The 26,845-nt window shown below is 43.9% G+C and overlaps 1 protein-coding gene across 4 annotated transcripts in view; it reads right to left on the bottom strand.

Moving 5' to 3' along the window:
* nlgn3a (neuroligin 3a) overlaps positions 1 to 26,845 on the bottom strand; it is an 87,313-nt gene that overhangs the window by 30,964 nt on the left and 29,504 nt on the right. For all 4 annotated transcript variants that reach the window (XM_070912792.1, XM_070912791.1, XM_070912793.1 and 1 more), the window contains one exon: positions 4,957 to 5,142. In XM_070912792.1, coding sequence (XP_070768893.1) covers positions 4,957 to 5,142 — 186 coding nt within the window. The remainder of the gene's footprint in view (positions 1 to 4,956; positions 5,143 to 26,845) is intronic.

The raw sequence follows: 26,845 nt of genomic DNA, 5'->3' as shown, positions 1-26,845 counted from the left end.
ACTTTATTTGTCACCTCCTGAATTAGCTCCATCAGACTTAGCTGTCCATGTCCATATAATGAAATATTCAGCCTAAACCCATGATTTATTATTACACATTATTATTATTATTATTATTATTATTATTTACTACTTGTAAATTTGTCCGTGAATCAGTATCATTTCTATATGAAATATTTGTTTTGTTTACACGACAGAGGAAGGAGCCTTTGGTCCCCACGGTGAGGGTGGTGGTGGGGAGAAAAGGGTGTTTTGACAGAAATAACAAAACTGTGATGAGTGTTGCTGGTTGCAGTTTATGATTGAAAAACTGACCGCTACAGATGTTCACAAAAGAAAGTCACACCGGCGCAAACTCAGTGATAAATGTTGCGATGAATATCACAAAGTTAATCGAATCAAGCTAAATATTCAGTTTTTATTCAATTATGTCTTTATCAAGTCAAAATGTGAGGCCAAATGTTTCCATTGGATTATACTCTCATCAACTCTGTTTTCTCATTTAACCTACTAATCCTCTAACAAGTGCAGATGTGAATTCCTGGGGTATAACGTACAGTAATAACAGTAACATTATGAGGGTACTGTCACATTCATTTCATTTTAGTTTAGATTATTAAAGCTTTTCTTTGCCTTCAGGCAATTCACTGACTGCACATCCTTGACCATAATTGATCATATAGGCTGTTTGTGTCTCACTGTAATTATTAGATCACACTCAAGTCAGTCTAACGGAGGCTCTCACCCAATCAGCTGAAGGAAATTGTACAGTAATACATCAGTTCCTATGACTTCCGAGTCACATCCTTTCCAAGACTGCATGAATCATAAATTCCGGTCAGAAAACCCACAGCAAGTAGTTCACTATGAAGAGCAGCCATTAATAAAGTTAATATTTCAGATTTGATTTGAGAAAAATGTCCCGCCACGCCATTTGATTTTTTCAATCACTCTGATCCTCGATTTCTACACATTCCGCGATGCATTCCTTCACTTAATCACCTTCTTTGCTATCCTTCACACTAAACGGATTCAAAAACTTGTTACCCTTTGCTGAAAACAGAGTACCTGTCACACTGCCCTCTTAATACTCGTGGTTCAAGGGGTTTCAGTGTTTGCTGGGTGGTGTCTTGCATTAAAAAGCCTTGGTAGTCATTGCACTGCTGTAATAAAACCCAACCATTTAACATGCACATTTATGGTCCTCAATAACCCAGAAGTCTTAATAAAAATGAAAGCTGACATTGGCATGAAGGATCCTTCACACTAGCTGTCTTTAATGTCCAAGACGTTCCATTAAAAGGGGAGCACTTCCTCAGAAGCGGAGCTTTTATCCTGATTGCTTACAGGAAGAGAGGAAAAAAAAAAAGAAACCAAACGACCTTCAGCGGCTCTACAACTAGCCCTGCCCTCGTGTGTGCTTCATGAAGAGATGCGCCTGCGTGCACATACATTTACATTTGGGAAATGCACACTGATGAGTGTAGATATACAGTATATTTTCTTTAGGTTGTGATAGGATATCTCAACTCTCTTATACGCATGCATGGAGAGATATATGTACAAATACACGCCTGAGTCATTGGCTACTTGGTATTCGGTTCATGAGCAGAGAAGCCATCTCACTTTTTACATCACAATGATTATTAGGAGATAGGGAAAAAGCCAAATCTGCATGTTCAATTAGTGCTTGTGCGATGCCAGATAGATAATACATGGGACTGGCTAATGTCCTTGCTTCTGAACTTCTTCAACCGTTCTCTGTTTGAAGCCGGAGAAAAAGAAGATGGGGACAGAGATTTCCCTCTGTGGGAACACAACTGTTGAGCTACATTTAATAAGCTGGTCAAAAACACTCTCCTGCCGAGAGAGACTGTGCTTTTAATGACCATTCTGCTTCCAAAGTCTCAGATGTGCGACTAGATTGCTTGCCACATCGCAGACAAGGCAGCCATCTTATTAATAGCAATGCACCACACATGCTGCAGACCAGGGAGCAGAAACCCAGAGAGGGAGAAAGGGAGAGAGACACAGTGGCACATGGAGAGAAAAGCGTGTGTCCCTTGCATGCTTTTACTGTCTGTGAAGGCAGGGAGACAGATGGGTGCAGTGACGAGGAGATTAGATGGAGGAGGCAGGGCACGGACCGGGGTCTGAAAAATCCAGCCCTCACGAGAGGACGTCCAGGCCAACCTCCGCACAGGTCAGAAGGGGGGGGGGGGGGGGGGGGGGGGGGCTCGGTGATAGATGTACCCTGTGACTGGAGCCCTCGGCACGCCCACATGGAGAAGCCACCAAGGCCAGGCCAGAGGAGTAGGCAATCAAAGAGAGAGGCCGGAGGGCTAGGATGATATAGGAGGATCCAGCTTATTAAATAGGCTTCAGGAGGAGCATGGAGCATCTGAAGTAAGTTGTCACTCTGCCACCAAAGGAGCCTCTGTTAGATGGAAAGTCTATGCACTGTAGGCAGTGATGACAGACTGTGTACAGGAAGAGTGGGAATACTGTCATTAAACACACCGGCACACCAGGGAGCTGCAGAACAGTGTGTCATTGCTGATTTACTTTTTCTTTTTTACCTGTGCCTCGTTATCCTGCATCTGAGCAGCAGGTGAAGGAAAATGCTAGTGTGTGTGTGTGTGTGTGTGTGTGTGTGTGTGTGTGTGCGTGCATGTCTGTGCATCCTATGCTATGCTATGCTATCCTATCCTTCCTTATCCCACTCCGATTCAACAAGTCACATTCACTGAGACACCACTACTTCTATTTCTAGGGATGTGAGTATGAATTTTTATTGCAGAGCAAGTCGAAATAAAAAGTCAAATGAGGAGAGGAGGGTGGAGCCATGATGCCATGTTTATAATATTGTTTCCTGATTTACTTTCCATTCACAGTACGATGTAGGAAAGTCAATATAAGGTGCTTTTCCCGAGTCATAGATAGGAAATTATTTCACAAATCCATGACTAGAGACCACCTGAAAGCAGGTGTGCTCATGCCACAGTGTATAATTCATTTGATTATAGATTTTTACTTCAATTTCCCCCACTATGCGGATCCAGCCGCTTTGATTCCATTCTTGTTTTTTTTTAGTTGTCTTGGCAACGACACCATCCTACCAGTTTTCACTTCAACAGTTAAGACTATAGGAGAGGAGGAGGCTGAGGAGAGGAGGGGTAAAGTACAGCGGAGGTTGTGAAAGCAGGTGCAAAAAGACATTTCTTCACTTGGATTTCCTGTCACATCCTGCAGCCCACTCCAGTCCTAAACTTTATATAATTACAACAATCTGTGCTCCGAGAGAGACTGTGTGAAATCTGATTGCCATTGGTAACATTCGCAGCAAGAGTCCTGGCGTGATAGAAGGCTTCCTGTTTCAATTTCCTAGGATCCCTCAAGTTTTACTGGCTCTCTTTTTTTTATCCCATCAGTGGGGCATACATTTCCATTCAGGGGAAAAAACAGACCCGGTAATATCCAATTTACTAGGAGGCAGAGGAGATGGTTTCACTGGCAGTATAATAACATGCTACATGGAGCGTAGCATTATGGAGTATGAATAAAAAAGGCATTTATGGTAAAAATTCAATCCAAAAGCAGTCATCATTCATCGGAGGAAATCAAGGCAATTAGTAACACTTTAATGCAAATTGGAGAACGCAAAACACATCACAAATCCCTGGCGCTGTAATGGGGACTGAAGATGAGCAGCTCAAATGACCTCTTTCAAATGCACGGTGATCTACTCATCAAAAATCCAAGAACAGAGATTTTACTCTGCCTAGTGACAAGAAAAAGTATGGTGTGTATATGTGTGTGTGTGGTGGTTGGGCGCATGCCATTTAATAGCTTCCCACAGCTGACCACAGTTTTGCCTAGGACCATTCCTCTATCTGATGCATGAGTGATTTCTTTAATGTAATTCACTGCTATGTAATGTGCAGTAAAAGCCCCGTGTTACATTTCCGACCAAGTGTGTCCAAAGCAGCATGTTTGTGGCTTGTTAACAATGTTCACAAGCAGGCTACGCGAGCGTGGCTGAATGTAAAGATCTCTCATATGGAATATTACCACCAACACATAATCATTGCGGCACAACAACACCTCAATATCCTGAATAGCCTGTCATGTACACAATGCCGCTGTCAATTAAATGCAAAACAAACAGCCAGCTTTTAAACGGATGCACAAAAACGTGACCGGCTGCATAAATTCCAGGTTAAGGGCGATGCCGTGTCCATATGGCTCTGCAGGGTGCAATTCGTGGATGGAGCTCCAAGAAATAGTTCATTCGCATAAGCCAAAGCACTTCCTGCAAGGACTTACCTATCAGCAGTAAGACTCCATCTTAATTCAATGATGCATTAGAGGAGCACGAGTATGAGGGATGTTTATCGCATGTCCAGGTTAAGCGCACATGCTGCATTTAGTATTAAAGACATGGCCAACACGGGCAGTAAATCATCATGAAGTAGCATTAGGGTAGCCAGCAGATAAACAACATTGCTTACAAAGAGGACAGTGTGTGTGTGTGTGTGTGTGTGTGTGTGTGTGTGTGTCATTTAGTATGACTGTGGCCGCACTAAAAGCTCTCCCTGGAACACCATGTCCTTTTTTTTTATCTTGCTTACAAAGGCACATTATACCTACATGTTTATTTCTGACATAGAGAGGGATACTAGCAAACCAGCAGAGTACTTGAAGACCCACATGTGGTCTGAAATCTGCCGTGAAGTTTCAATTTCTGGGTGGGAATGAACATCACAGTCATTTAAATGCAAACACCTGCTTCTTAAAACATTTGTTATGCTGTATAGTACAGTCGAATACATTACTCAATAACTCGCTGGCTGCATCGCCAGTTTCTAATATCAAACAGCCTACACACCAGCAGGCATGGGCTTCACAGCTGTATCACCCATCCCCCCCACCCACCACCTCCCTGCTGTACTGTACCTTCAGAGTGGTGGGAGAGGGTGAGCAGGCTGACGCAGGAAGCTCCGATCCCAGAACCAAACACAGTGATGCGGTTGGAGTCTCCGCCAAAGAAGCCGATGTTCTCGCTGATCCACCTTAAAGCCTGGATCTGGTCCAGGAGCCCGTAGTTCCCTTTAGCAGCCTGGTCACCAGTACTGAGGAAGCCTGCAAACACACACACGCAGAGATTCAGGGATTAAAACCTCACCCAGAGGCAGCTAATTAAATAAATCACATTGTCATACATACTGAAATTTGCATTTGACCAAAATAAAAAAAGTAGGTCTGCAACTCGCACGTTATTCATTCTCCATGTGCACCTGCAGCATAAAAAGGTTATCCGCAATGACGAACCCCACCCCGATTTTGTCAGAAGAACCATCACGCCAGGTGACAGCAGCGGTGAAATCATGACTTATTGGACGACACGGCTGTTGGTAAAATAGGAGTGCGTGCGACCACATGTCATCTGCACCTTATGGGAAATCAATGGCACGTCTCCCCGGGTGAACACCCATCATCAGATATATTGAGCAGCCCTGATGAAACCCTTACGAATCTATGAAAACTCAGCAGACAGAGAGAGAAAAAGACGTGATAATAAGATTTACAATAATTTTGATGGTTTAAAACCCTCCATATGGACTGCGAACTCATTATACATCCTATCAGAGTTACAGCACCACCTTCCTCTTACATATTCAGATTCTCTCTCACACTCTAAACATTCACAACAGGTACTATCCGTGCACATTTTCCTCCATGTCTGTGTAATCCGCTATATGATGTCTGAGTCGGACAGAGAGTCTCTCTTGGGTACATCAGAGCTCATGTTAACACACCACCCCTCTCCCAGCTGCTCTCCAGGGCCTGAGCCCTGCTGAATGATGGGTAATCGAGAGTCGTGGGAGAAGATCAAAGGAAAGCAGTCCCCGAAGTCCCCACGGTGGACTCGGTGTCCATCAAACCCCTGAACATGCATAAGAGGTGACAGCTAGGAGACATGCGTGGAAACCAAGACCCCCGTCTCTTTAGTGGCAACAGCGGCAAACATTTCACAAGCAATAAATGTTTTGGTGGGTGAATGCTCGCAAGCCTCCAGTGATGGTGCTTCAGCATTTCAGTATTGTTTCTAACATCTATTTCATGGTCTATGCCTCCATATAATGACGAGTTCTCTGTGTTTAAGTCCTAAGGGGGGGAGAAGGGAATAGTTTTGTTATCAGCAATGCAAAAAAACAAACAAACAAACAAAAAAAAAGATCAAATCTGTGTGTTTTTTGACTCAGGTCAGCACACCAATGCTCACTTTAGATAAACACAGATTAGAAAGCAGCTGCTCCGGGCTCATTAGCTGTTTGTGGCATGTATGTACAAAAAGGATGCGTGTCTGCCAAACCCTATTTTCTCTCTTTGTGTGAATCAGAAACTATAGAGGGCAAAACTTCCCGCCCCACCTCCAACAGCACACCCGCCTCGCCCAGAGTGCCTGTTGGCAGCAACAAAGAGGGTGGGCAGGGGAAAGGCCAGGCCTGATCATCGATAGGAGAGAGGCGGTGGCACAGGAAGCAAAGCAGGAGACAAATGGATCAACAGATGGTCTCCTTCAGACACATCCCTGAGGATGACAGAGCAGCAGGGCACATGCAGAGAGAGAGAGTGAACGAGACAGGCAGAGGAACAGAGACGGACACAGGCAGCGAGAGAGAGGAGAGAGGAGAGAGGAGGACTCCAATTGAAGAGCTTTTCCTTTTCTCTCGCGGCTCCTCCTCGCGCTCCGTCATAACTAAAGGACAACAGCTTTTACAACCCTCTCCCGGGTGCTGTGGAGAGAGAGGAGACGTGACTCTCCCAGAATAACCCTCATTTGCGAAATGGTTCACACTTCACCAAGTGTATGTCAGATGGGGTTAGGAAATGTCAGGAGACTGGCGCATGTGAAAGGGATTCTGTGCAACAGTTCGCCTAATTGAAAAGATATAGTAAACATTATCCATTTGGCATTGTAATATGAAGAATTACTAAATGACAAAATGCAAATCATTAGAGTTGGATCCCCAGCTGGCATAATAAAGCACTACTCAATGCTCTAGTATATGGTGACTTTTTGTTTAGCTGTGTTGATTTCCCTGCATCTATAAATGAAACTGGTCATTAAAATGTAGAGGTGGAATCCAATGTCTTAGACAACAAGACGTGCTGCAGGCAGCATTTAAAAATACATCTAATATAGCTGCTGGTTATGTTTTAATTGGAAAGGTGACAGAAAGTATTTTCTTTGGAAAACAATTAAGATAGCATAGTAATTGTTTTTATGCATGGCGATTTCTATTTTTAAATTCATAGCAGACCGTTGTGTTTATGCTTGTGCTCTGGAGGTGTTTGGTCTTGTTTGTTTTATGGCTTTTTCTTTATGTCCATCACCTATGCATCTTTCCGTCTGCTTTGATAGAATGAGGTACAGGAACTGACTATTTAAACAATGACAGATAATATAGTTTCCCTTTAGCCACAGGAACTTTCCCCAGGGACTAGGAACCTTTGGAGGAAGGGACCAGGGTCTAGATTAAGTTCCGGGGACATTATTTTACACTCCAAAACATCCCTCAGCTTTCCAAAAGTACACAAACTTTGGGGGTGGGGCTTGCAGCACTGAACATTTCTGATTGGTCGAGTACTTGCAGCATTTTATTTCAGCCACCCTTATTAAAAATCTGCAGCCACAAACCAGTTTGTTTTTGTTCACGTCAGCGGACTAATTTGCCAAATCTTGGCGGGTCTTTCATCCGTGGTGGAAGCGCAGACAACAACGCGCAGAGGGAACTTTTTAGTTCCTTGAAAAGTAGTTGGACCTGGGACTAAACGCTCCCGGTACTTCGGGTGGAAATGCAGCTTTTGTCTGAGTTATCTGAATTTCCGAACCTCCTTACTCACCAGGGATTGGGTTATAGATTTCCAGATCTAGCAGATGATCCCCGACTCATCAGCACTGCGTGGGTTTTGGCTGCACATGAGCCGTGATCTGTTCACAGCTCACTCCTACACAGGACCTTGGGATTCTGGGCTGCAACTCAGTGCTTCTGAACTATTTGGACAGGCTGGTTATGTGCTTGACTGCGCTACTCAACCTGACATTCAATTTTGAGATTTTTAATGCGCACTAGGTGCCGCTTTACAATAAGCATTTAAATATAAACTGTAACCACATGATATCCATCTTTGTTAGCTGCTTGAAATCAAATTAATATGCTAATTCTCTTTTAAATGATCTGACCAATTAAGCTGGCCCAAATAATTTACAGAATTACAGTGTCCCAAGTCGAGTTAATTCAACAAACATGAAATAGTCATTAAACAGTAAATAGGTCTAGTTGATCTGATACTTGCAAGTAAAGTGCATACAAATTAATTCGCACTAATTCAATTTTCTCTGTGACATTATGAATCTTGCTTGTTGTGAGTTCTGTAACAAACTGTAGATTAAATGTGGGATATTTTTTTCAATTCAGTCTCAATAGCTGAGGCGAAGCCCAAGCCTTACACCTTCAGGCTGCAAACCAATGTCATATATGGTTTGCCTCTTTTTCTCTTAAAAGACCAGACAGTGTTTTGTATACCAAGCACAAATGGTTCAGTGGAAAATGCTTTGTTTAGACAAAGGAAATAGGCACATCAAGAAAGGGAAAAAAGCCCTGAAGTAGAGCTACAGTGGAGAAAAAGGAATCATACAACACAGTCAACCCTCTTAAATCATTGCCAAATCCAAAATACTATCTGTTTAGTAAACCGGTTATATAAGCATCACTTGCGAAAGGTCATGCCAACAAATACCCTTCCAAAAATGGAATTTAACCTGTCTACACGTGTCAGCTGGATTAGACATGGATTTTGCATGAGAGTTCCTTATTCACCGCAAACAAGCTGCATGAGTTAATAACAGTGATTCTATGCTCTTTCTCTGCATGTTAGGACTGTAATTTGTCCTGACTGATTACATGATATGTTTTTGTATCGTGTCTCAAAGCTGTTCTTCCTTGACAGTGATGTGGTGTATGAAGAACTGGTGTTTTCTCCTTGTGGCAGCACAGAGGCAGAGATTCAGTCCTGATCTCAGCCGCAGTGGCAACGGCGACTGTGGTCTGGTCGCAGCCAGGTCAGGTCGCCCCTGTCACCTTGGTTCGTCCTTGCCAGACAAAAAACACTGTGTGTATGTAGCGCAGCTCCCCCTATGAGGAACTTAGCCACCCTTGACAGAGCCGGTCCTGACCTCCCTGGGGCCCTAAGCAAAATTCTGCTAAGGGGCCCTCCTACCTGACCCGTGAGCCATGTAAACCATTTGCTATTACCACACAGTCACAGCTGACACCCCAGTGCTCCCACTACAATCCTCCCTCCTTTAAAGAATAAGTAGACCTTTACAGAACAGAATGAGGTAGAAACAAACAGTATCTATTACCAGCCGAGAGGAGAGAACACAAGTTTACCTGATGGCTGGTCCCGCAATTCACTGTCATGTCATTTCTTTCTCTCTTTTTGTGACCAGAAGGATATTTCTGCTTCATCCTCTCATCAAAGTCATAAACACTGACACCCGCTTTGACACGAGGGGGTGGCAGGGGCCTGTGTAATTTGCGGGCCCTATGCGGGCTGCCTGTCTCTGGCCGCAACACGTCAGCAGCAGACACTGATCCAGTGATCCAGCACCTTTCCATTTCCACACACCAGCCACAATCATTGCATCACCTGAATATAAGCCAGCGCAGAGCGTGATGCCACATAATGCATTTTGCGGCTTGATCGTATTTTATCAATAAGCACGCGCCACTATCTCAGTCCAAACCGAGCATCTCCGTTTCCTCCTGTGCCGCGGCAGTGATTTCCTTTAGCCATGCCTCTCAGCATTGATATTGCTCTATTGATTATGATTTAAATGTCTGTTTCCTATACGGTGGGCTATAATTCACAGTGTAGCGGAAAGAGGTGATGATAATGATCGCTCCGACCCCAGACATCTCTCTTAGCCTGGTCTCCCAGATAATGGAATGTGTGTAAAGTAATGGCGGAGGGTGAGAAGGGGGCGAGGAAGGGTGAGGGGGAGGGCAAAAGCTTGTTATTGAGCTGAAGAGTGAGCTTACATAGGGACAGATGGAGGGAACGGATAGGGAGGAGTGGAGGAAAAGAGAGGAGAAGGATGGGAATAACAGCGGTGACGTAACTGAGGGAAAGTTTTTTGGCTTTCTGCTAGATTCATTCTCGCTTTTACTTTGCCTTTCCCCTGTTTCTTTCTCCCTCTCATCCTCTCCCTCTTTGGGGGTGCCGGTTAACAAGGCCGTCTGTGTCCAAACTCTCCTTTGGTACTCCCCCCCCGTCTCCCTCTATCTTTTCTCCCCCCTTCTCTTCTCTGGGGAAATAAAGGCCCACACAGTCGCAGCCTTGACAGCCTCCCCTAAGAATCCCCCACTACAAAAGAGCTCCAACTTCCCCCCAGTCAGGCCGGGGCTGAATGGGAGCCTCTGGGGTGTGGATGAGAAGCAGAGGAGGGAAGGGGCCACCCTCCACACAGCCACATAAAGGGCCTGTGTTTTGGGCTCACGATGAGCAAGGGACATACCCAGTGGTCCATCCTCCACACAGGGAGTCATTCCCACAAGATTTTTCATCGTCTTTTTGTGTGTGTGTGTGTGTGTGTGTGTGTGTGTGTGTGTGGGGGGGGTGAACATTTCAGCACACCGACAAGACTCAAAAAAAAGGGGAAGGGAAGGGGGCAGGAAGGGGGGCGTGGGCCTGAATGAAGGTGATTGCCACTTGGATCAGTGTACAGCTCCTGTTTACAGCTCGCTGCCCAATAGCATGGCTGGAGCGCAGTCTGATCTGAGAGCAGGAGGGCAAGAGGGATAGAGAAACAGTGAGAGAGAGAGAAAGAGAGAAGGGCAGGCAAGCACAAGAAAGCCTCTTTATGGCAGCCTGAACACTGAAGGCCATTTACCCAACACCACATCCTTGTTTCCGGTGGAAGACAAAATAAAGACTTGAAAAAAACAAAAACATACTTTTTGATTGTCACCCCTACAAATGACTAGTTCCATAATGAATACAACATGACAGCAAAATCAAACTGGAAAATGGTGAAAAAGAATTTATGTATGAGCCCCTGATTCCTGCTGGCCTCAATACGAATCAATAATTAAAGAAAATATCAGACCGTCTTGAATGCAACAAAGTTATCCAACGTTTCGGGGGCCTGGCCCTCGACACTGGGCGAGTTCAAACTGAAAGATAACAGGCTCACTAAACTGCAGGTCTTTACTGAAAATGTGAACAGGCCGATGCCTAACAGCATCCTTAATGTCTCAGCTTGAATATTAGTCTCAGTCGAGCACAATGACACAGATAAATGCAGCGTGAGAAGCTTGAACCAACACCGCAACTATACTGCACACTGGCTGAAAGGTGGCTGGATGGTTTGATGCATTACGCCGAAGATGGAGCATCATGCATACTGTGCTGCTGTATACATTACTGAGCCACTCAAATGGAAAATGTGGTTTGTGTGCAACAAAGCACTGAAAGAAAAAAAAAAAGCCCAACAAAATGTCAAGAGGGAAAATCTGCGCCGCACAAACACCAAAGCTCATCTGACACATATCTGAGCCTCTAAAACCCAGATCTCTTACAGACAGACAAGGGCCTGTTACAGCAGACAGGGATGAAAAACAGACAGTGTAAGTCAGCACTGGTGGTGCACGTGGCAGCTGTTGGTCGTCCTGCATGTGACTTCAGGGATGCCTAATCTGATTGTGTGATGTGTCCCGGTGGTCAGGCGACACTATTCAAGGGCTCTGGTGAACAGCAGCCCTGGCAGCAACTACAAATGAGCAGTTTGCATATGTATGACCCCTGGCATCTGAATGCCACTCAATCAATCACACATCGGCTACAGCGGCTGTCGGCTTTCACTTTTGTTGCTCCCCTTTTGCTTCCCTCCTACCCTCCCTTCCCCATCTCTCCCTTTACTCGGTCTCCCTGTCATGTTTCCTGTCTTCCTCTGCTCTCGTTGGCTTTCTCTGTTCTTCGTCTAAGCCTCCATTTTTTCCCCCACCACATCACCTTCTCTCTTCTCTGTAACTCTCAACATCTTTCCTTTCAGTGAATAGCACAGACAGTGGATTCTCAACGGCATACTTTTACATTAAGGGGAGCTTTGCATCTCACAGCTGGTGCGGAGGCGGGCCTGCATGCTCCCGCAGAGGGAGAGGGAGAGACTGGTGTTGGAGAGTCACAACTGTGAGGTTAAGCAGCGCTTTGGTTCCACATGGAGGAACATGCATCGTGGGGAGATATTTCATGAGCAATTTTGCCTTACTTAAGTCTGATGTTTACAAAAAGAAATTCTTACAGTGTACTCACCATCCTTTGTTCAAACAACACAACACTGTGCGCAGGGCTCTCTGTCTCACTTTTTGGCCCGTGGCTGCACAAGTTCAAAGGCATAGTGCGAAACACGACATCAAGCTCGGGTGATGTAATTTGAGGGCGTGGTGAGAAAGTTTAGCACCGCCCTGCTCCGGGAGGACGGGGCAGTGTGCAGCGGTGCGCTGTGATACCACGGAGGAGATCAGAGCCTGGCTTATCAAAGCACATCAGTGGAGCAGAGTAGGAGAGAAAGGTCATCATTTAGAGGATCTTCAAAGCTCAACTCCTCAGGTTGGAGTGGCTCTGATAGCCGGCCATAATGAGCTTAGCTTTGGTTGACCCTTCCCCACGAGAATTTGTGAAATAAGCCTAGGAAGCCCATTCAACAGCTTTTATTCTTGATACTAAATCCTGTCTTCTTATATTTGTTCATTTGTAAAAAACCCTGCCAACTTTAGCTGTAAATCAACAACAGCAATTTAAATTAAACACCTGTTTTCCTGAGGTTTAGCACTGTGGTGTGTGTTGTCTTTTCGGAAAGGGTATAATATTTTTGGCTACGAAAAGTAGTGCTGCTGCCAGTGGGGTTGTGTTCCGATTTGGAACTGGCTCCAAATTTACAAGAAGCACGGATTTGATAGGAAACGTGCTTTTTGATTCTGCTCTTCATCTACTGAAAGCAAAGTTTGGACCTGCTCCACTTTCATCTAGATTGCCATTATGGATATGTCAATGTACGTGTACAGTGTTTACAATACGCAAGACCATAATGAGCACTCAAAAAGTGTAAAGGACAGATCTGGTGATATTCTACACTTTTCTTATTGTCAACTAATCGCATGAAAAGACTGAAACCAGAATTGAATTAATCCTACTTAAGCATTCTCTGTGTAGCCAAAGCCTGATATTGCATATTCCTCTGTTCCATTAAAAACACATAAATCAGCCGCAACATTGCACTGGGTGACAAGTTCCTTCATTATGACGAACACTGATACTGTAGTTTATTTTGAGTCAATCTTGGAGAACAGAAGCTATTTGAGGACATCACTGCTGGCTTTATAAAACTGTGATGGACATTTTTCACAATTTTTCAAAAGTTTTTTAGACTAAGTGATTAATTGAGAAAATAATCTGCAGATCATAATTGATGATGAAAATAATTGCTAATTATGAATAATTATTAAAGTATTTCCTGCCGCATCGTAAAAGAATACACTATTTTCATGCCCCCATTTTAGTCATAATGAATCAGGTAATGCTAGTAGCACGTGCAACTGAAATAAAATAGCAAATAGCCTAGTCAGTTATGACACATGACCATTTAAGGCAGCCTAAATATAAATAAACCTAAATAAAGATGGTTTTTCATTTCAAAATATGTTGGTTTATTTTCTAAATATAACATGACATGACTATACTAATATTATAAGAATTTGAAGCAGGATTAAAAAAAAATGGAAATAGAAAGTAGAAACAGAACCAATAAAATCTGTGTGCTACCCCTTCCCACCAAAGAGCAAGGACAGTTAGTGTTTGGAACAATTAGGAAGTTTATGTGTGTGACTGGTCGAGCCCTGGGCTCCGGCCATGTGTGTATGAGAGAGTAAATGGCAGTGCCACGGCTCTGAGTGTGGGTGAGTGCGCAGCCACTGTGTGCATAAGTGAACAGGAGGGCTTCCAACAGAGTGTGTGTGAGCATTTGTTTGTTTGTGAGTGTGCATGTGTGGAGCAGCGGCAGTGTGCGAGGGCTCGGAGGGGGGGAGTGTATGCAGTGCGGTGAGGGAGGTATGGATATTAATCACCAGGAGGAGCATGGTTCTGTGGCGCCGGGCGGAGATGGATGGGGTGTGAGTGCAGTGATGTCACCCTGACAAATGGACCGGCCATGTTGGCTGAGACTCGCACATCGCCTCTCATTTCAATTAGTTCCTCACACAACAACCCACCTAACCCACAATCTGCAGGTTACACACGCACAAACACATACACTTTGGCCACAAACACACCCCCTCCGGTGCCCCAACCCATAGCACAGCCCTCTAACAAGATGCACTGATCTGTAAGAATACAGTGGAGCTCCTTTAATTAATCTAACTCAATTATGACAGCACTTTTTCTTTCAATCCCAGCAGCTAGTCACTCATTACAATTCATATTATCAGCCAAGCGCACTGACTAGGTCTACGGCCAGCACACTAGCCAGTGGGAACTGGCAGAGAGTCTGGGTGTGTTTACGAACTAAAGACTGGGCACTGCCGTGTTTTCCCACAATATCAATTTGATGAAGTGCCGGAACGATGGCAATGTGAGCATTCGCCTGGGCCATTGGTAATAGCATGCATTTACTCTCTGATGTGGAAAAAGGTATAAGATGTGTACCAGCCATCACAGTGAGCAGCAGTACTGACAAACTGAGTTCAGGTATAAAACGTCTAACCTCCACACTAGCTGTTTATAGCCTTGTTCTTAAAAGCCTGACAACAGTAACTAACGGAGCCAGCGCTGATTTTGAAGTGTCTGTCACCTACAAAAGAAGTGTTAAGCCCTGTTTTCAAAGGTCTGACGCTACTAACCGGAGGCAGCAAGCCTCGTTTCAAACATCTGCCTGTCCTGAGTTAATCTCTATAAACAGATATCTGCATTCATATGCAGATATCTGTTTATATCTGCAGTCAAGCGACAAGATTTTGATAACGGAAGCGTTCTGTTTCCATTTGTAGTCCAAGTAGTATTGACCAATCACGTATAATTTCCCCCCGGGGATCAATGAAGTATTTCTGATTCTGATTCTGATTGAGCGGGCTCTGGTTGCATGCAGTTAAACAGTCATTGGCTCTCTGTTGAGAGCAAAAGAGGTGGAACACATTGGCCGAAATGCAATTTCGGAAACCATCTGCTATCGTTTGACGACAATTTAGCTTCTTATTAGCTTTTTTTAAATGATGTGTTTATAACAATATAATAATGTAATCTGGTTTTTGCATCTCAAGTTGCTAATTGGACTGTAAACAATAAAGAAGTCATGGCCCGGATATCCGTTATCCAGATATTAGCTGGCTACACCGGAAGCCAAGAAACCGAAATTGGTCTTGAGTGAACTTTGACATCGGAGCTGTTAAAGTACTTCTCAATCACCATCTAACTTCTCCCACACCTTCCCGGCTTTCTGCTTCCTCCCTCTTTCTTCTCCATCTGATCTCTGGTCTCTCTTTGCTGCGATCCTCCTCTTCTTCACACCAGGGAGATGGTGCAAGAGGATCACTTTGGTGTAAGCTAGGGCAGGCTGGGCCATGTGAGGCTGAACTGGGCTACGCAGTGCACAGTGGAGTGCTAAGTTGGGGATTTGATCAGAGCCTCCTGGGGCCTCCAGCTCCAGTTCCAGCTTAACATCAGTGGTGGGTATCTCTTCATCTGCCCGTGAAAGCACCGGGAGGTTAATACCAACCCTATAGAGAGGAGTGAGAGGGGGGAGGGGCTTTATTGTGCCACAGCTTTAATAAGACACCTCCACATCTGCATTTAGCACATTAAAGCCACTTTAAAGGTTCCTCAAAATATGAAGCTGGAGAATAAAACCAACACGTCTAAGAGCTAAATTCCATAATTACAGCTATTGCACGAGACAAATGACTGTAAATGCAGAAGCTCTTCTGTGAACTGTGATAAAGAGCAATTTTTTTTTTCATTATACAATCAAAAGAAGATACCGTATATAACTAGAGTGCCACCGACACAAAGAAAAGCAATCAAGGTGCGTGACGTGAATATGAATCTGCGGTTATGCGGTTTGTTAACAATGCTCACCAACAATGAACATATTTGATACGTCGATATTAGCAGTTGGATTCCTTTCTGTCTAATAGAAACTGAAACCACTAGGTTTGTACATATGCATATTTATTACCTTCTACCTTGAGAGGGTGCTTGGCTTGCTTGGCTTCACATATTCCTTTGTTGATGAAACATGTCTGTTCTCTCACCCCCAGAACAGTGGGAAATGAAAAATGGATGAAAAGCTTTTGAAATAGTGTGTATGATTACCCTAACACTTCTACAATAGAGGGAGTGTGCCTGTCATGTATTGTCGCATGTAACACAAAGGGCATGCACTATACAAAAGACAAAAAGACACTTGTACCCATGTCCTACAAAGGATGACAATATTTGCTTTATTTTTATTTGCTTTATTGAAGTCCTGTTTCCAGTAAGGGTCTCCACATTCGAACAGCTGAAGTGATTTTTTCCTTTTTCATTTCACTTTGCTGTTCTTCCTTTTAATCTAGCAGCACTAAAGAACTAGGTTCTAGCAACAACAAAAAGGTTAGATCTTGCTTTCCGTTTCATCTCGGCCTCCTGCGATCCCCAGGGACGTCTCTCTGTGCTCGTCTGCACTGCTTGGCGATGGGAGATTGTGCCAGGGCTCTGTTTGTTTGGCTTTCTTCCCCCCCTCCTCATCGTGCTGAAATCTGCCTGACAGTTCGGCAACATGGCTCAGGCCCCACAGGAGCTACCGTCAGATAAAATGTCACCGTGGCTTTGTTCCACGCGCCCTATAGGCTGGCCAAATGCACTGTACACCTGAGAGCCCTGAAGGCCAAAGCACAGAGCGAGAGCGCATTGGAAAGGGGTGGTGTGCACGTGCCACAGCCACACTTGGTAACTGCCTGTGTTTTATCTTCGTTGACAAAATCAGGTTTGTTGGACAATAAGATTAGAGGTTTTCACCTTAGAGCTATATGATTAAACCACAAATAAATCATATATGGTTGACCGACAGCACTAATTCTGCATCCTTCTACGTTGCAGGGAGATGTGATTGGATAAGAGCCCGCTATCCTCACCATCGCTTAACATAACAGCTGCGGAGCCTCAAACTCTTGACATCTACAGTCAAACCTGATCCACTTTTCTCTGAACGGCGGCAGCACCAGACTCAGAAGACTATTCTCACTGTTTCCCTAACGAGGCTTGAGCGAAAAAGCCGACTGGTCCTCTCACAGCCGAGCACGAGGGCGGTTGCCACTGTCAGCTCCTGTTAGCTCAGCCCGCTCTGGTTCACGTTTCAGAGAGCACAAACACACTCATCCCACAGGAGCTCATCCGTGCTCCTTCACCCACTCGACTCCCCTCACCTCGCCTCAATAAATTAATAAAAGAAGGAGCAGCTCTCGCAGGTAATTTGATTAAATACGACATCCCTGCTTTAAAGAGCGTGCTGACGAAGCAAAAATAAGACGGGACATTGTCGGAAGAAATTGTCACTGTACTCGTTCATGACCCCTGCCCCGGGAGCGACGCTCTCCTCCCTCTCTATCAGCTGAGCATCACCACACACTCCATTTTCCAAGGACATCTCTGAGTGTTATTAGATGAAAAATGCTATATGCTCCAGATAACTAGGCTTGTCAGTCACCTAATTTGATGCTGTCCCCACCAGATCTCTTCCCTTAATTGAGTTTCTTCTGCTTTATTTGATAGCAGATGTTTATGAGTTAATATGTCTGAACCGTGGCTGCATGCTGCATAAGCCTATGGGCTTATCTGGGGCACATGCTCATACTTTTCAAAACAGACATAGTGTAAACAACAACATGAGCTCAGACATACACCAAGGACGTAAATAAGTGTAACCAATTTCTGCCAAATGTGCTGAGGGAATTGTATTAGCATTTTAGAAAAAAACCCAACTTAATACAAGGATTCAAACGCTAAATTCTCATATTTAATTTACATGGTTACTCTGTAATTGCAATATTACTAAAAAAGAATGAATCAATGTGATAATTTATTTCATTTAATATACAGTGTATATTCCATTTCCCCCTGGTGAACATCTCTTTCTGTGTTTATGTCATCCCCACTGTCTCCTCTCCCCTTCAGGCTCGAGAGGGCTGACTAGAGTTGGGAAGGATGTATCGAGCGACGGCGTATGAATGGAATGACAAGCCATCCCAGTCAGGGGAAACCACTCATTATACAGATTGCTTTGTGGTGTTTCTGGGTAGTCAAGGCCAATGTCACCTCTCCTCAGTCTGGTCTGCGCCTGAATGGGCATCGCTGGCTGTCTCGCGGCCCCCCACTCGCTATCTCCGAGCTGACACACTTTGTTGTATCCTTCAGAGTCGGTTTGCCTAGAGGTTACAAGGGTGTATTACTGACCCAACAACAATGCCAATAATGGGAGGCAAACAGACATGCCCTAATGGAAGGAAGGATTCTGAATCTTATTAGCTGGACATCTTGTTTCAGTCAATGCTCCAGTGGCCCCTCTGGCTCTATGATAGCATCAGCAGCAAACAGCTAGCAGGTGCAGAGCAGAAATAAAGCCAATTGTTTTGATCAAATCATCCCCCGTTCTACCACCCCACATCTATTCCTTCACTTGAGTGTCTGTGTGACTGGCTGTGCTATGTCTAATGCTCTCTAATGTCTATTAATGCTCTCTGTGGTGCTATCAAGACATATGCTGATGACAATACTTTGCTCTTGTCTTTGATAGGTTAACTACGCTGCAATAGCTCCCATGTTGGGAGACAGGTGGTTAACTGCTCTTCCTGTCTCTGGCCTAGGATAACTGGGTTTTGGGCTCACTGTCAGTAACATCCCTGCCTGCCATTCCTGCCGCCTTGCTACCTGTAGCCGCCTGTGCAATGGTGGCAGGATTGCACCATACTGAGCTCCTGAGTTGAGCCTTATCACCCCCCCCCCCAAGCCTGCGAATCCACGACTCTGTCTTCAGGATTGGCATGGGGAATGGCCTTGAGTGGCAGGCTCCTGCTCTAATTAAACCAGCAGAAGCATTAGTCCCGCTTGTGAGCAGTGTGAGAGTTTTCATAATTACCCAAGCAATTCATTCATTATTTAACTTAACGAGGTAGCTCAGTGGCCAAACATACAGTGGATTGGAGGCCTAATTTGGGAAAATGCCACAAAGATATTAGATACCTGACGTTTTTGCCCCAGCCACCTGCAAAGCTTCTGGATGATGAGGGATCAGGAATAATGACTGAATATTTGGTCTTATTAACTTTGAAAGTGTCTGCTGGTGATGTAGGCAAACACAGAAAAGCACTCTTATTGCAATGTCTATTAAGTTCAAATGAAATGTAAGTATGACCTTTTTAAGCTTCTTAATTCAGCTAAATTGGCTCCAGAGGAGGCTAATTTAGCCTTTTACAACATGGGGGGAAATGGGCATTAGAGCAGTGGTGCCACCAGCAAATGGCACTGGACCCTGACTTGTTTGCACAGAAAAATGTGTTAGCTTTCTATCTCAAAAAGACGGGACTTTCCCTGTCCTTAAAAGCCTTCAAGACTTTTTTTTCCTCCAAGTTATTTATCCTCACCCAATTACTGGTATTACCATTATCATTTTGACCACAGTGGTATTGTTAGTAAATGTAAATGGGGGTTTACATTAAAATGCAAATGCAGCGCATAAAAGCATGCAGTCAGCATTTTATAATCCTGCATGAAAAATGCTACCTTAGGAGGAGCATGCATTTAGATACCAGAAGTAGGACACCAAATCATACCGGGCTGTAGTTAGAACCCAGCCTGCCCTAGCTGGGAGATAATTGATACACAATTCATGCCTAAAATGATGGGGGTGGATGATCAAGTTAGACTCGTGTGATACAACCCTGCAGAATTATTGAGTCAGGAGATAATCTGTTTTGATGCAGCCCTTATACCACTTATGATAATTCATATCGTTCCATATTCTCACTCATACATAACAGCTGGAATCCACTGATCACAGGCACAGCTCCAGTCATCCTGCCTCTGCCCTTTCATATTTCATGAAGAAAAAATACAAAGGTGAAACATCCCCCATATATTGTTGTCGTCGGGTGAAAACCTTGTAAATCCAGTTTTGGTGATCTTGACGTCCCAATTCAAAGAATTACACGGTTCCTGTATGAGTCAGGGACAACAGTGACACGCAACTTAAAAAGCAGGATTCAACTTACATGGTCTGACACTTTTAACAGTTAAACTAATATGATCTGTGTCATTGAATTTCTGCCACTCAGGAATCCATATCCACTTTAATCCCTGTCAAGCATTGTTAACTTGTTTACTGCTTTATTAAGCACCAGATATGCTGCCTCAGAGAGAGGTATACAGCCTGTGGCAATTTACTTGCAATGAAAGCATTAGGCTCACGGCAGTGTTACAGAAAGAATGAATTAAATTACACATGTGTTCTTGTATAGTGTAGTCTGTAGACCCTGTATTTTTGATTTCATCAAATATTTATGGAATACTGGGGTCTATTTTCCTGTAAATATTACTCACGTGGGTGCATGCGGCACCGTGTATATGTGAAATGATGGCCATATTTACATTAGGCTTAGCTTACTTGTTGCTGGGTTACTGCTCATGCATTTGTATTGTCACTGTGGCGTTTACAGCACAGCTTGCTGTGGACTTAAGGACTACTGACTTTGGGAGAGCAAGATTAGACTATACAGTATAAAGCAAGAGCCTCAAGATCTATGGCATTGTTGCAAGAGTAAACCAGTTCAAACAAAGCAGCGTGCATGGTGTTTCCAGCACAGAGATATCGCGTCACGCATCAGACTAAAGCCAGAGTAAAGCCACTTGCTCACCCTCCACTGTCAGGAAATAGAATAGCATTACCAGACTTGTAACTGTGCTCCAGTGACCCAGAAACACATATTTCTAATTGTTCTAGCTGGCCTCTGGGGCTTCCTTTACAAAGCTATGACCTCTTTACAATAAGACCAACACGCACGGCCCATCAGCACCCAAAGGAGAGCCCGAGTGAGTATGATTCCCTCAGGCATGGGAGCTCGCCTGTGAGCGGACGACTCCAAATGCCACCTCCATGTCTGTCTGCGAGTCATGTTTTATGTGGTGGCTCAGACACAAGTGCTTGTACACGCGCAAACATCAAACACACAAACGCGTGTTTGCACCCACACACACACACACACACACACACACGTCAAACACCCTCAGACAGCTCTATTTGTTCTCCCGATCCCCTTGAAAGTGCACCGAAGACCAAACGAAGGCGAGATGGACTGCGTATGCTTTTTCAACCTTTCTCCTTCCTGGACAATCTAATAACATCAGGCCGCGGCGATGCAGCAAGGTCGGCCCTGGTCCAAGGTCACTCTGCTGGGTCCACGGCTGGAGGAGGTGCGCTCCGAGGAGGAGGGGGGAGCGGCAAGCACGAGGCCAGTTAGACAAGGTCTGATCCCAGATCCAAGAGCCCCTCTGACTACAGTGTAATACATTTATAATTGAGAGTGATAAGGTCTGCGCCATTTAAAATGTTCTTTTGATAATTAGTGACCCTGGAGAACAGGCAGTACAGAAAGTACAGACAGAAGCGGGCAGAGCTTGTGATGAGATCCTTGCTGATGCAGACAAAATAAATGCCACCTAAACAGCTGAGAGATGAAGAATTAATCACTTATCATCTACGATGTTATCAGCAGGAAACTTTGATTTGAAAACAGAGCCACAACTCCTTTTGCAGCGCTGTTTGGGGCCTTGAAACAATAATCTCTAGACTTTGGAAAATATTATCCACTAGAGTCCTCTCTATCTGTTTTCTGGGGGACATGTCAGGGGCTAATTGTTAAGAATTGAGTTATTGAGCTGTATGCCCTTCTCCGCCCCTGAAGGACTAACACCAATACAAATAGCTTCCAAACACTATTGGAATTCCACTGGAGTGCCCCTGACTTACCCCAGCCATAATATTGTTCTAATAATTGGAGCTCACAGGCCATCAAATATCATGCCGGTTTGTACAATTGATTCAGACAGGGTAAAGGAGGGGGGGGGGGAAACATGCATTTGCAAATTTCCCATTTGTAATCCGAATAGCATTCCTCCGCTCAGTTTTTAATGATGGAAAATTCTGCGAGGCGAAAAGCATTTTGTAATTTGTCCTCTGGCTAACTTTTATGTAATATGGTATGCAGGGCTGTTAGGGCTTTGACGGGACTACAAACAAGTACACATGCAAACAGTATGCACAACTAAGCTGCATCATTTGGCTCCGAGTACTAAGTTGACATTCCACCTCCCTTACAAATGGAAATGTCTTGACGATAGCTGCACCAAAACACTGTAATTGGATGTAAGACATAATCAGGTAATTTGATGGGATTCATTTTGATAAGTGTTCTGGTCAAATTGAATAGTTGACAAAAGCAGAAGTGGGGTGTCAACTTGCCACATTCTGCAGCCGTCGCCGCAGCGCTGAAACGATGAGAGCTGTATCACAGCCCATCAGTGAAGGCAGTGGATTACTTTTTTTGTGGGAGACTGCTGACTTGACACGCAGCAGAATGAGGTTGAGTGAAGGCAAGTGGCAGAGCCGGGTGATAATGGAAATAGTTGTGATAAAGATGTAATAGATGTGGGATCGGGGGAGGGAGGGGGGGGCATTCATGAATAATATCATAGGGAGCGCGTGTGACGTGGATTGACTTGGTTTGATTGCACACACGCAATCTTGCACTTTAAAATACATCCGTGCCGACTCCTTTTGCACGCTGCTGCTCTTATCACCTGCGAACAGGACGGAGGCAGCAATGTGTCCTATCAAGCAGTTGTCATTCAGAAGTGTTTGAACATGTTTTAAAGCATTTCAAGTGCAAACTGAGTTTAATTAGAATGGCTGCTGATTAACACTGCTGCGGATAAAGACGAGTGTCCAAAGAATATCAACAGTGCCTCAGCCACAGTGTGCGCCTCTCTCTCGTCTGGCTGGGCTCCAAACATCAAAGTCACAAAATGGAACAAGCGTTGTTGTATGAAAGAAACTGTGACCACAGTGAAGAGATGAGACTAATCAATAATATAAAAAAATGTGCAGTTGATGCTTCAGTTTGTTTGCACTTTTGTATTATTTCAAAGCATGGTAAATGTTGTGCTGAAGCCAATGCACGTGGGTGTGTGTAGTGGTAAAGAGGGATATGTGCCTGTAAGATAGAATGAGTTTTGTGATGTTAAAAGTGCTGTTTTTCTGCCGGTTGTGTTGCTGCATGTATGTGTGCATGGTTGTAACCATGTAAGAACATGGTTTGTGTTCTTGAAAATTCTTTGCTGGTTTCCCTCAGCAGCAGCTAAGTGCTATAATTGCAGAGTGTAAATGCGCTAACTAGCTCTGCTCCCCTCCTCCATGCTACCCGGTATACAATATACCCAAGGGGAAGTGTGAATAATAAAGACTTCAAATGACAAGCACGCAGCAGGGTTAATGATAAAGGTCAACTTGCCAGCATGCAGCCAGTGAGTGTAAAGGACAAGTGGCATGGGGTCACAACTCACATGGGCTCTTGGCCAATATATCGGAGCAGGACCCACAATTCTCCGGAACCAGATGAGAGCTGCTACTCTGCAGCAACTGTTCCCTGAGTGGCTGCCATGTGCTGCACACTTCACTGATGCTTTTATTAGCCTGCTACGTTGTGTTAGCGATGACAGAAACTAATACAGTTTGATATGGGAAAACACAGCAAGGCTCATATCTGTGTAAACAAAACAGGAACAGGCGAGGCCGTGGAATATGAGGGGAGGAATCTCGGTACAGTATGCTAGTGAGGTTGTGGATTTTCAGTATTACACTCACATTGCAGAAGAGAAGCAGGATATTCAAGTGCAGCGACTGCTGCTAGTGAAAAATATCACGGAAAAAGAGACAGAGATGGCGCTCCAGAGGCCCAGCGTCGGCTTGATTGGCAGCTCCACAGAGAGAATGTCAGCCAACACCTAAAGCCATGCAACGCCAACAAGACGCTCCGGATTTATCAACACATTTCACTGCTATTTTTCATAAGAAAACTGGCATTCTGTAGCACCTGATGCTCACATCAGTCCCGCATGATATTTACAAGAATCCCTTGAACTTCTCTTGCCTGCTAGGAACAAAGCCTCTTTCTGTGCTATGGGCTAATCTCAATTAAGCCCTGCTGTTGATTAGGTACCTTGTGCACAGTTTTTGAAAATCAGTACAGAATGGACACAGCAAAAAGAAAAGCAGTATCCACAAGCGTCAGGTTGGGATGAAATGATTTTGTTTTGTCTTTCTTTTTCCATTAAATTGAATTATAACTTACTACCTCTTACCTGTGTAGCTTATTGTTTTAAATTGCTTTGTGCATTTTATTTGTTTCTATTTCTATCTGGTTGAATATCTATCATTTCATCACTCATCATCACATAGTCTTTCATTGTGATACTGTGATTTACAAAACTGCAGATTGTGTTTGTGGTGATCAACGCTTTAAGCTCTTTTGCTAGAGAAGCAAACGCTTGAAAAACATATTTAATCCTCTGATAAACATAACAAATTAAATGAAGTGATAGAAGCTAAAAAAAAAAGAAAGAAGCATAACTGTGCAACATGTGTGCAGCATCAATAGCAGATTTGGGGAAAAAAGAAAATGTCTTCACACGCACACACATGAACACGGTCAGACCATGTGCATGCAAAACACTTCTTTAGTTTAACCTGATTCCCTTTGCATGTTATGATGCCATTTTAATTTGTTTCCCTTCATTTCATCCAGGTCATTTTATAGGCAAACCATGTCAGACTTAAATATGTCATTTTCAAATGAATTGTTAGATATAAACCATCTGCACCATTTCTCTTCCTCTGTAAGCTGCTTTGTTCATGCTGTAATTTCATTTTTCCCCCTTCAGGCTGCTGATACATAACTTTCTTTTTGTTGTTGTTGTTTGCCTTCATTAGAATCGAAACAAATCAATCCTCAGCAATACACTGATGAGACATTTCAAATTCTGGTCATGAAGCACCAAAGGTAGGTCAGACTGTCAGGATGAGATTCAGGTGTGGAGCTGTGAGCTGCTATCAAACTATCACACTCAAGAAGTGCTGAACTATCTATCAGTCTGTCTGTCTGTCTCTCTCCATATCTGTAATCATAATAACCACCATAATAACCACTTCAATAATAAGTTAAATGAGTGAATGTCATGATCGCTGTCCAGGGTGCTGAATCTGAGGCTGTTGTGGGGCAGGACAGTTTGACTGATCAGCCTCAGTATTTGTTTCACCTGCCAAGCTCACTGTATGTACGTTGTTGTTCCAGATCCTAGTTGCTGAGCCTTGGGAGATGCCAAGCCCCCTCCGCTCCAGTAAGTTCTGCCTCATTAAGAGAGGCTTTCAATTATTTCAGTGCCTTTTGTCTGTGGCCACTTCAGTTAGTTTTGTCTGCCCATTCTGGCAGTAGATTTTCATTTTTTTGTGTGTGTCTTTTGCTTGAACAAAGAAAAGAAATATAGTTTAGATTAGAAGTTTAGTTAGAAAATGACGCACGTGGTGTTCACTGCACTCGGGTCCAGTTCAGCAACATGAAACGATACAGCATGTTATTGAATTGACTGAACTCTCATTGTGTAAACTGACTTGTACAAACAAAAAAATCTGACTTTTGAAATTAAGTCAAAAAACACCATTCTTTTGGATATAGTCACATGGTAATTTTGAATTGTACCTCAAGATTTATTGTGTCACTGTTCATAGTATGTGAGTTTTCTTTTCTTACAGTAACTTTCCCCACCGTTCCTTCATACTTTTACACATTAGCCATTGACTATGGGCTGATTTCCAAAGGAGTCAGTCACAACCATAATGTATCAGCCATAACCCGAACTGTCCTAAACTTAACTTAAATGCTCATATGGGTCATTTTCGCACTGACAAACAATCTATTTTGTCACATAGGTATGAGGACTTGATCTAAAGCCAGTTTCTATCCACATTTCAGTTCACAGACAACTATTCAGGCTCATATAATGATGCCTACAAACCGGCACAGGGTAAAGACGACCCCCCCCCCCTCTTCCCCCTCTTGAAATGACTGCAAAAGTTACATAAGCAGAAGGCAGTCAGGCAAAGGTAGTGCCCGCATAATTCCTTGTGTGCTGGCTTACTACAACAAAGCCCTTCCAGTGTGTTCTAATTCTCTACATTTCCCTCCAGAGTATCTCCTCCTTCATGGGGTTGAAAAGACTGGACGGGTATAGAAGATGGTGGAAAATCCCACTTGGATCAATTTTATACCAATCAAGGCTCCTAAATAGTGAGGGAGATGAAGTTGGACTAAGTTGGACCGCTGCCACGGCTCCGTTCACAACAGAATCTAAGGATATATTGCCCCTCGGTTTCACACCGCAGCAGAAAATTACTGTTTTCTTCATAGTGGTTGAGTGGAACTGCCCTCCCATGTGTTTGATAGACCTTGGGGTTACGACACATTTAAAACCCAATATGACCATATAAAATTAGCTCTCATAGGAGAGAAAGATGGCACTGGCCTAATATGTGATATAACCTGTCATGGATATATTGCCACCTATTTGCTTATTATTGTCCTTCTGTGGATACTTTGTTTTAAGTATAAGCACCACACCGGATCTAGCTCTGCATTCTGCT

Source organism: Enoplosus armatus, chromosome 10 (genome assembly GCF_043641665.1).
Source record: "Enoplosus armatus isolate fEnoArm2 chromosome 10, fEnoArm2.hap1, whole genome shotgun sequence".
In the NCBI taxonomy this organism is placed as follows: domain Eukaryota; kingdom Metazoa; phylum Chordata; class Actinopteri; order Centrarchiformes; family Enoplosidae; genus Enoplosus; species Enoplosus armatus.
Note: the sequence above shows the minus strand (reverse complement) of the source record. Positions and strands in the feature narration are given on the sequence as shown.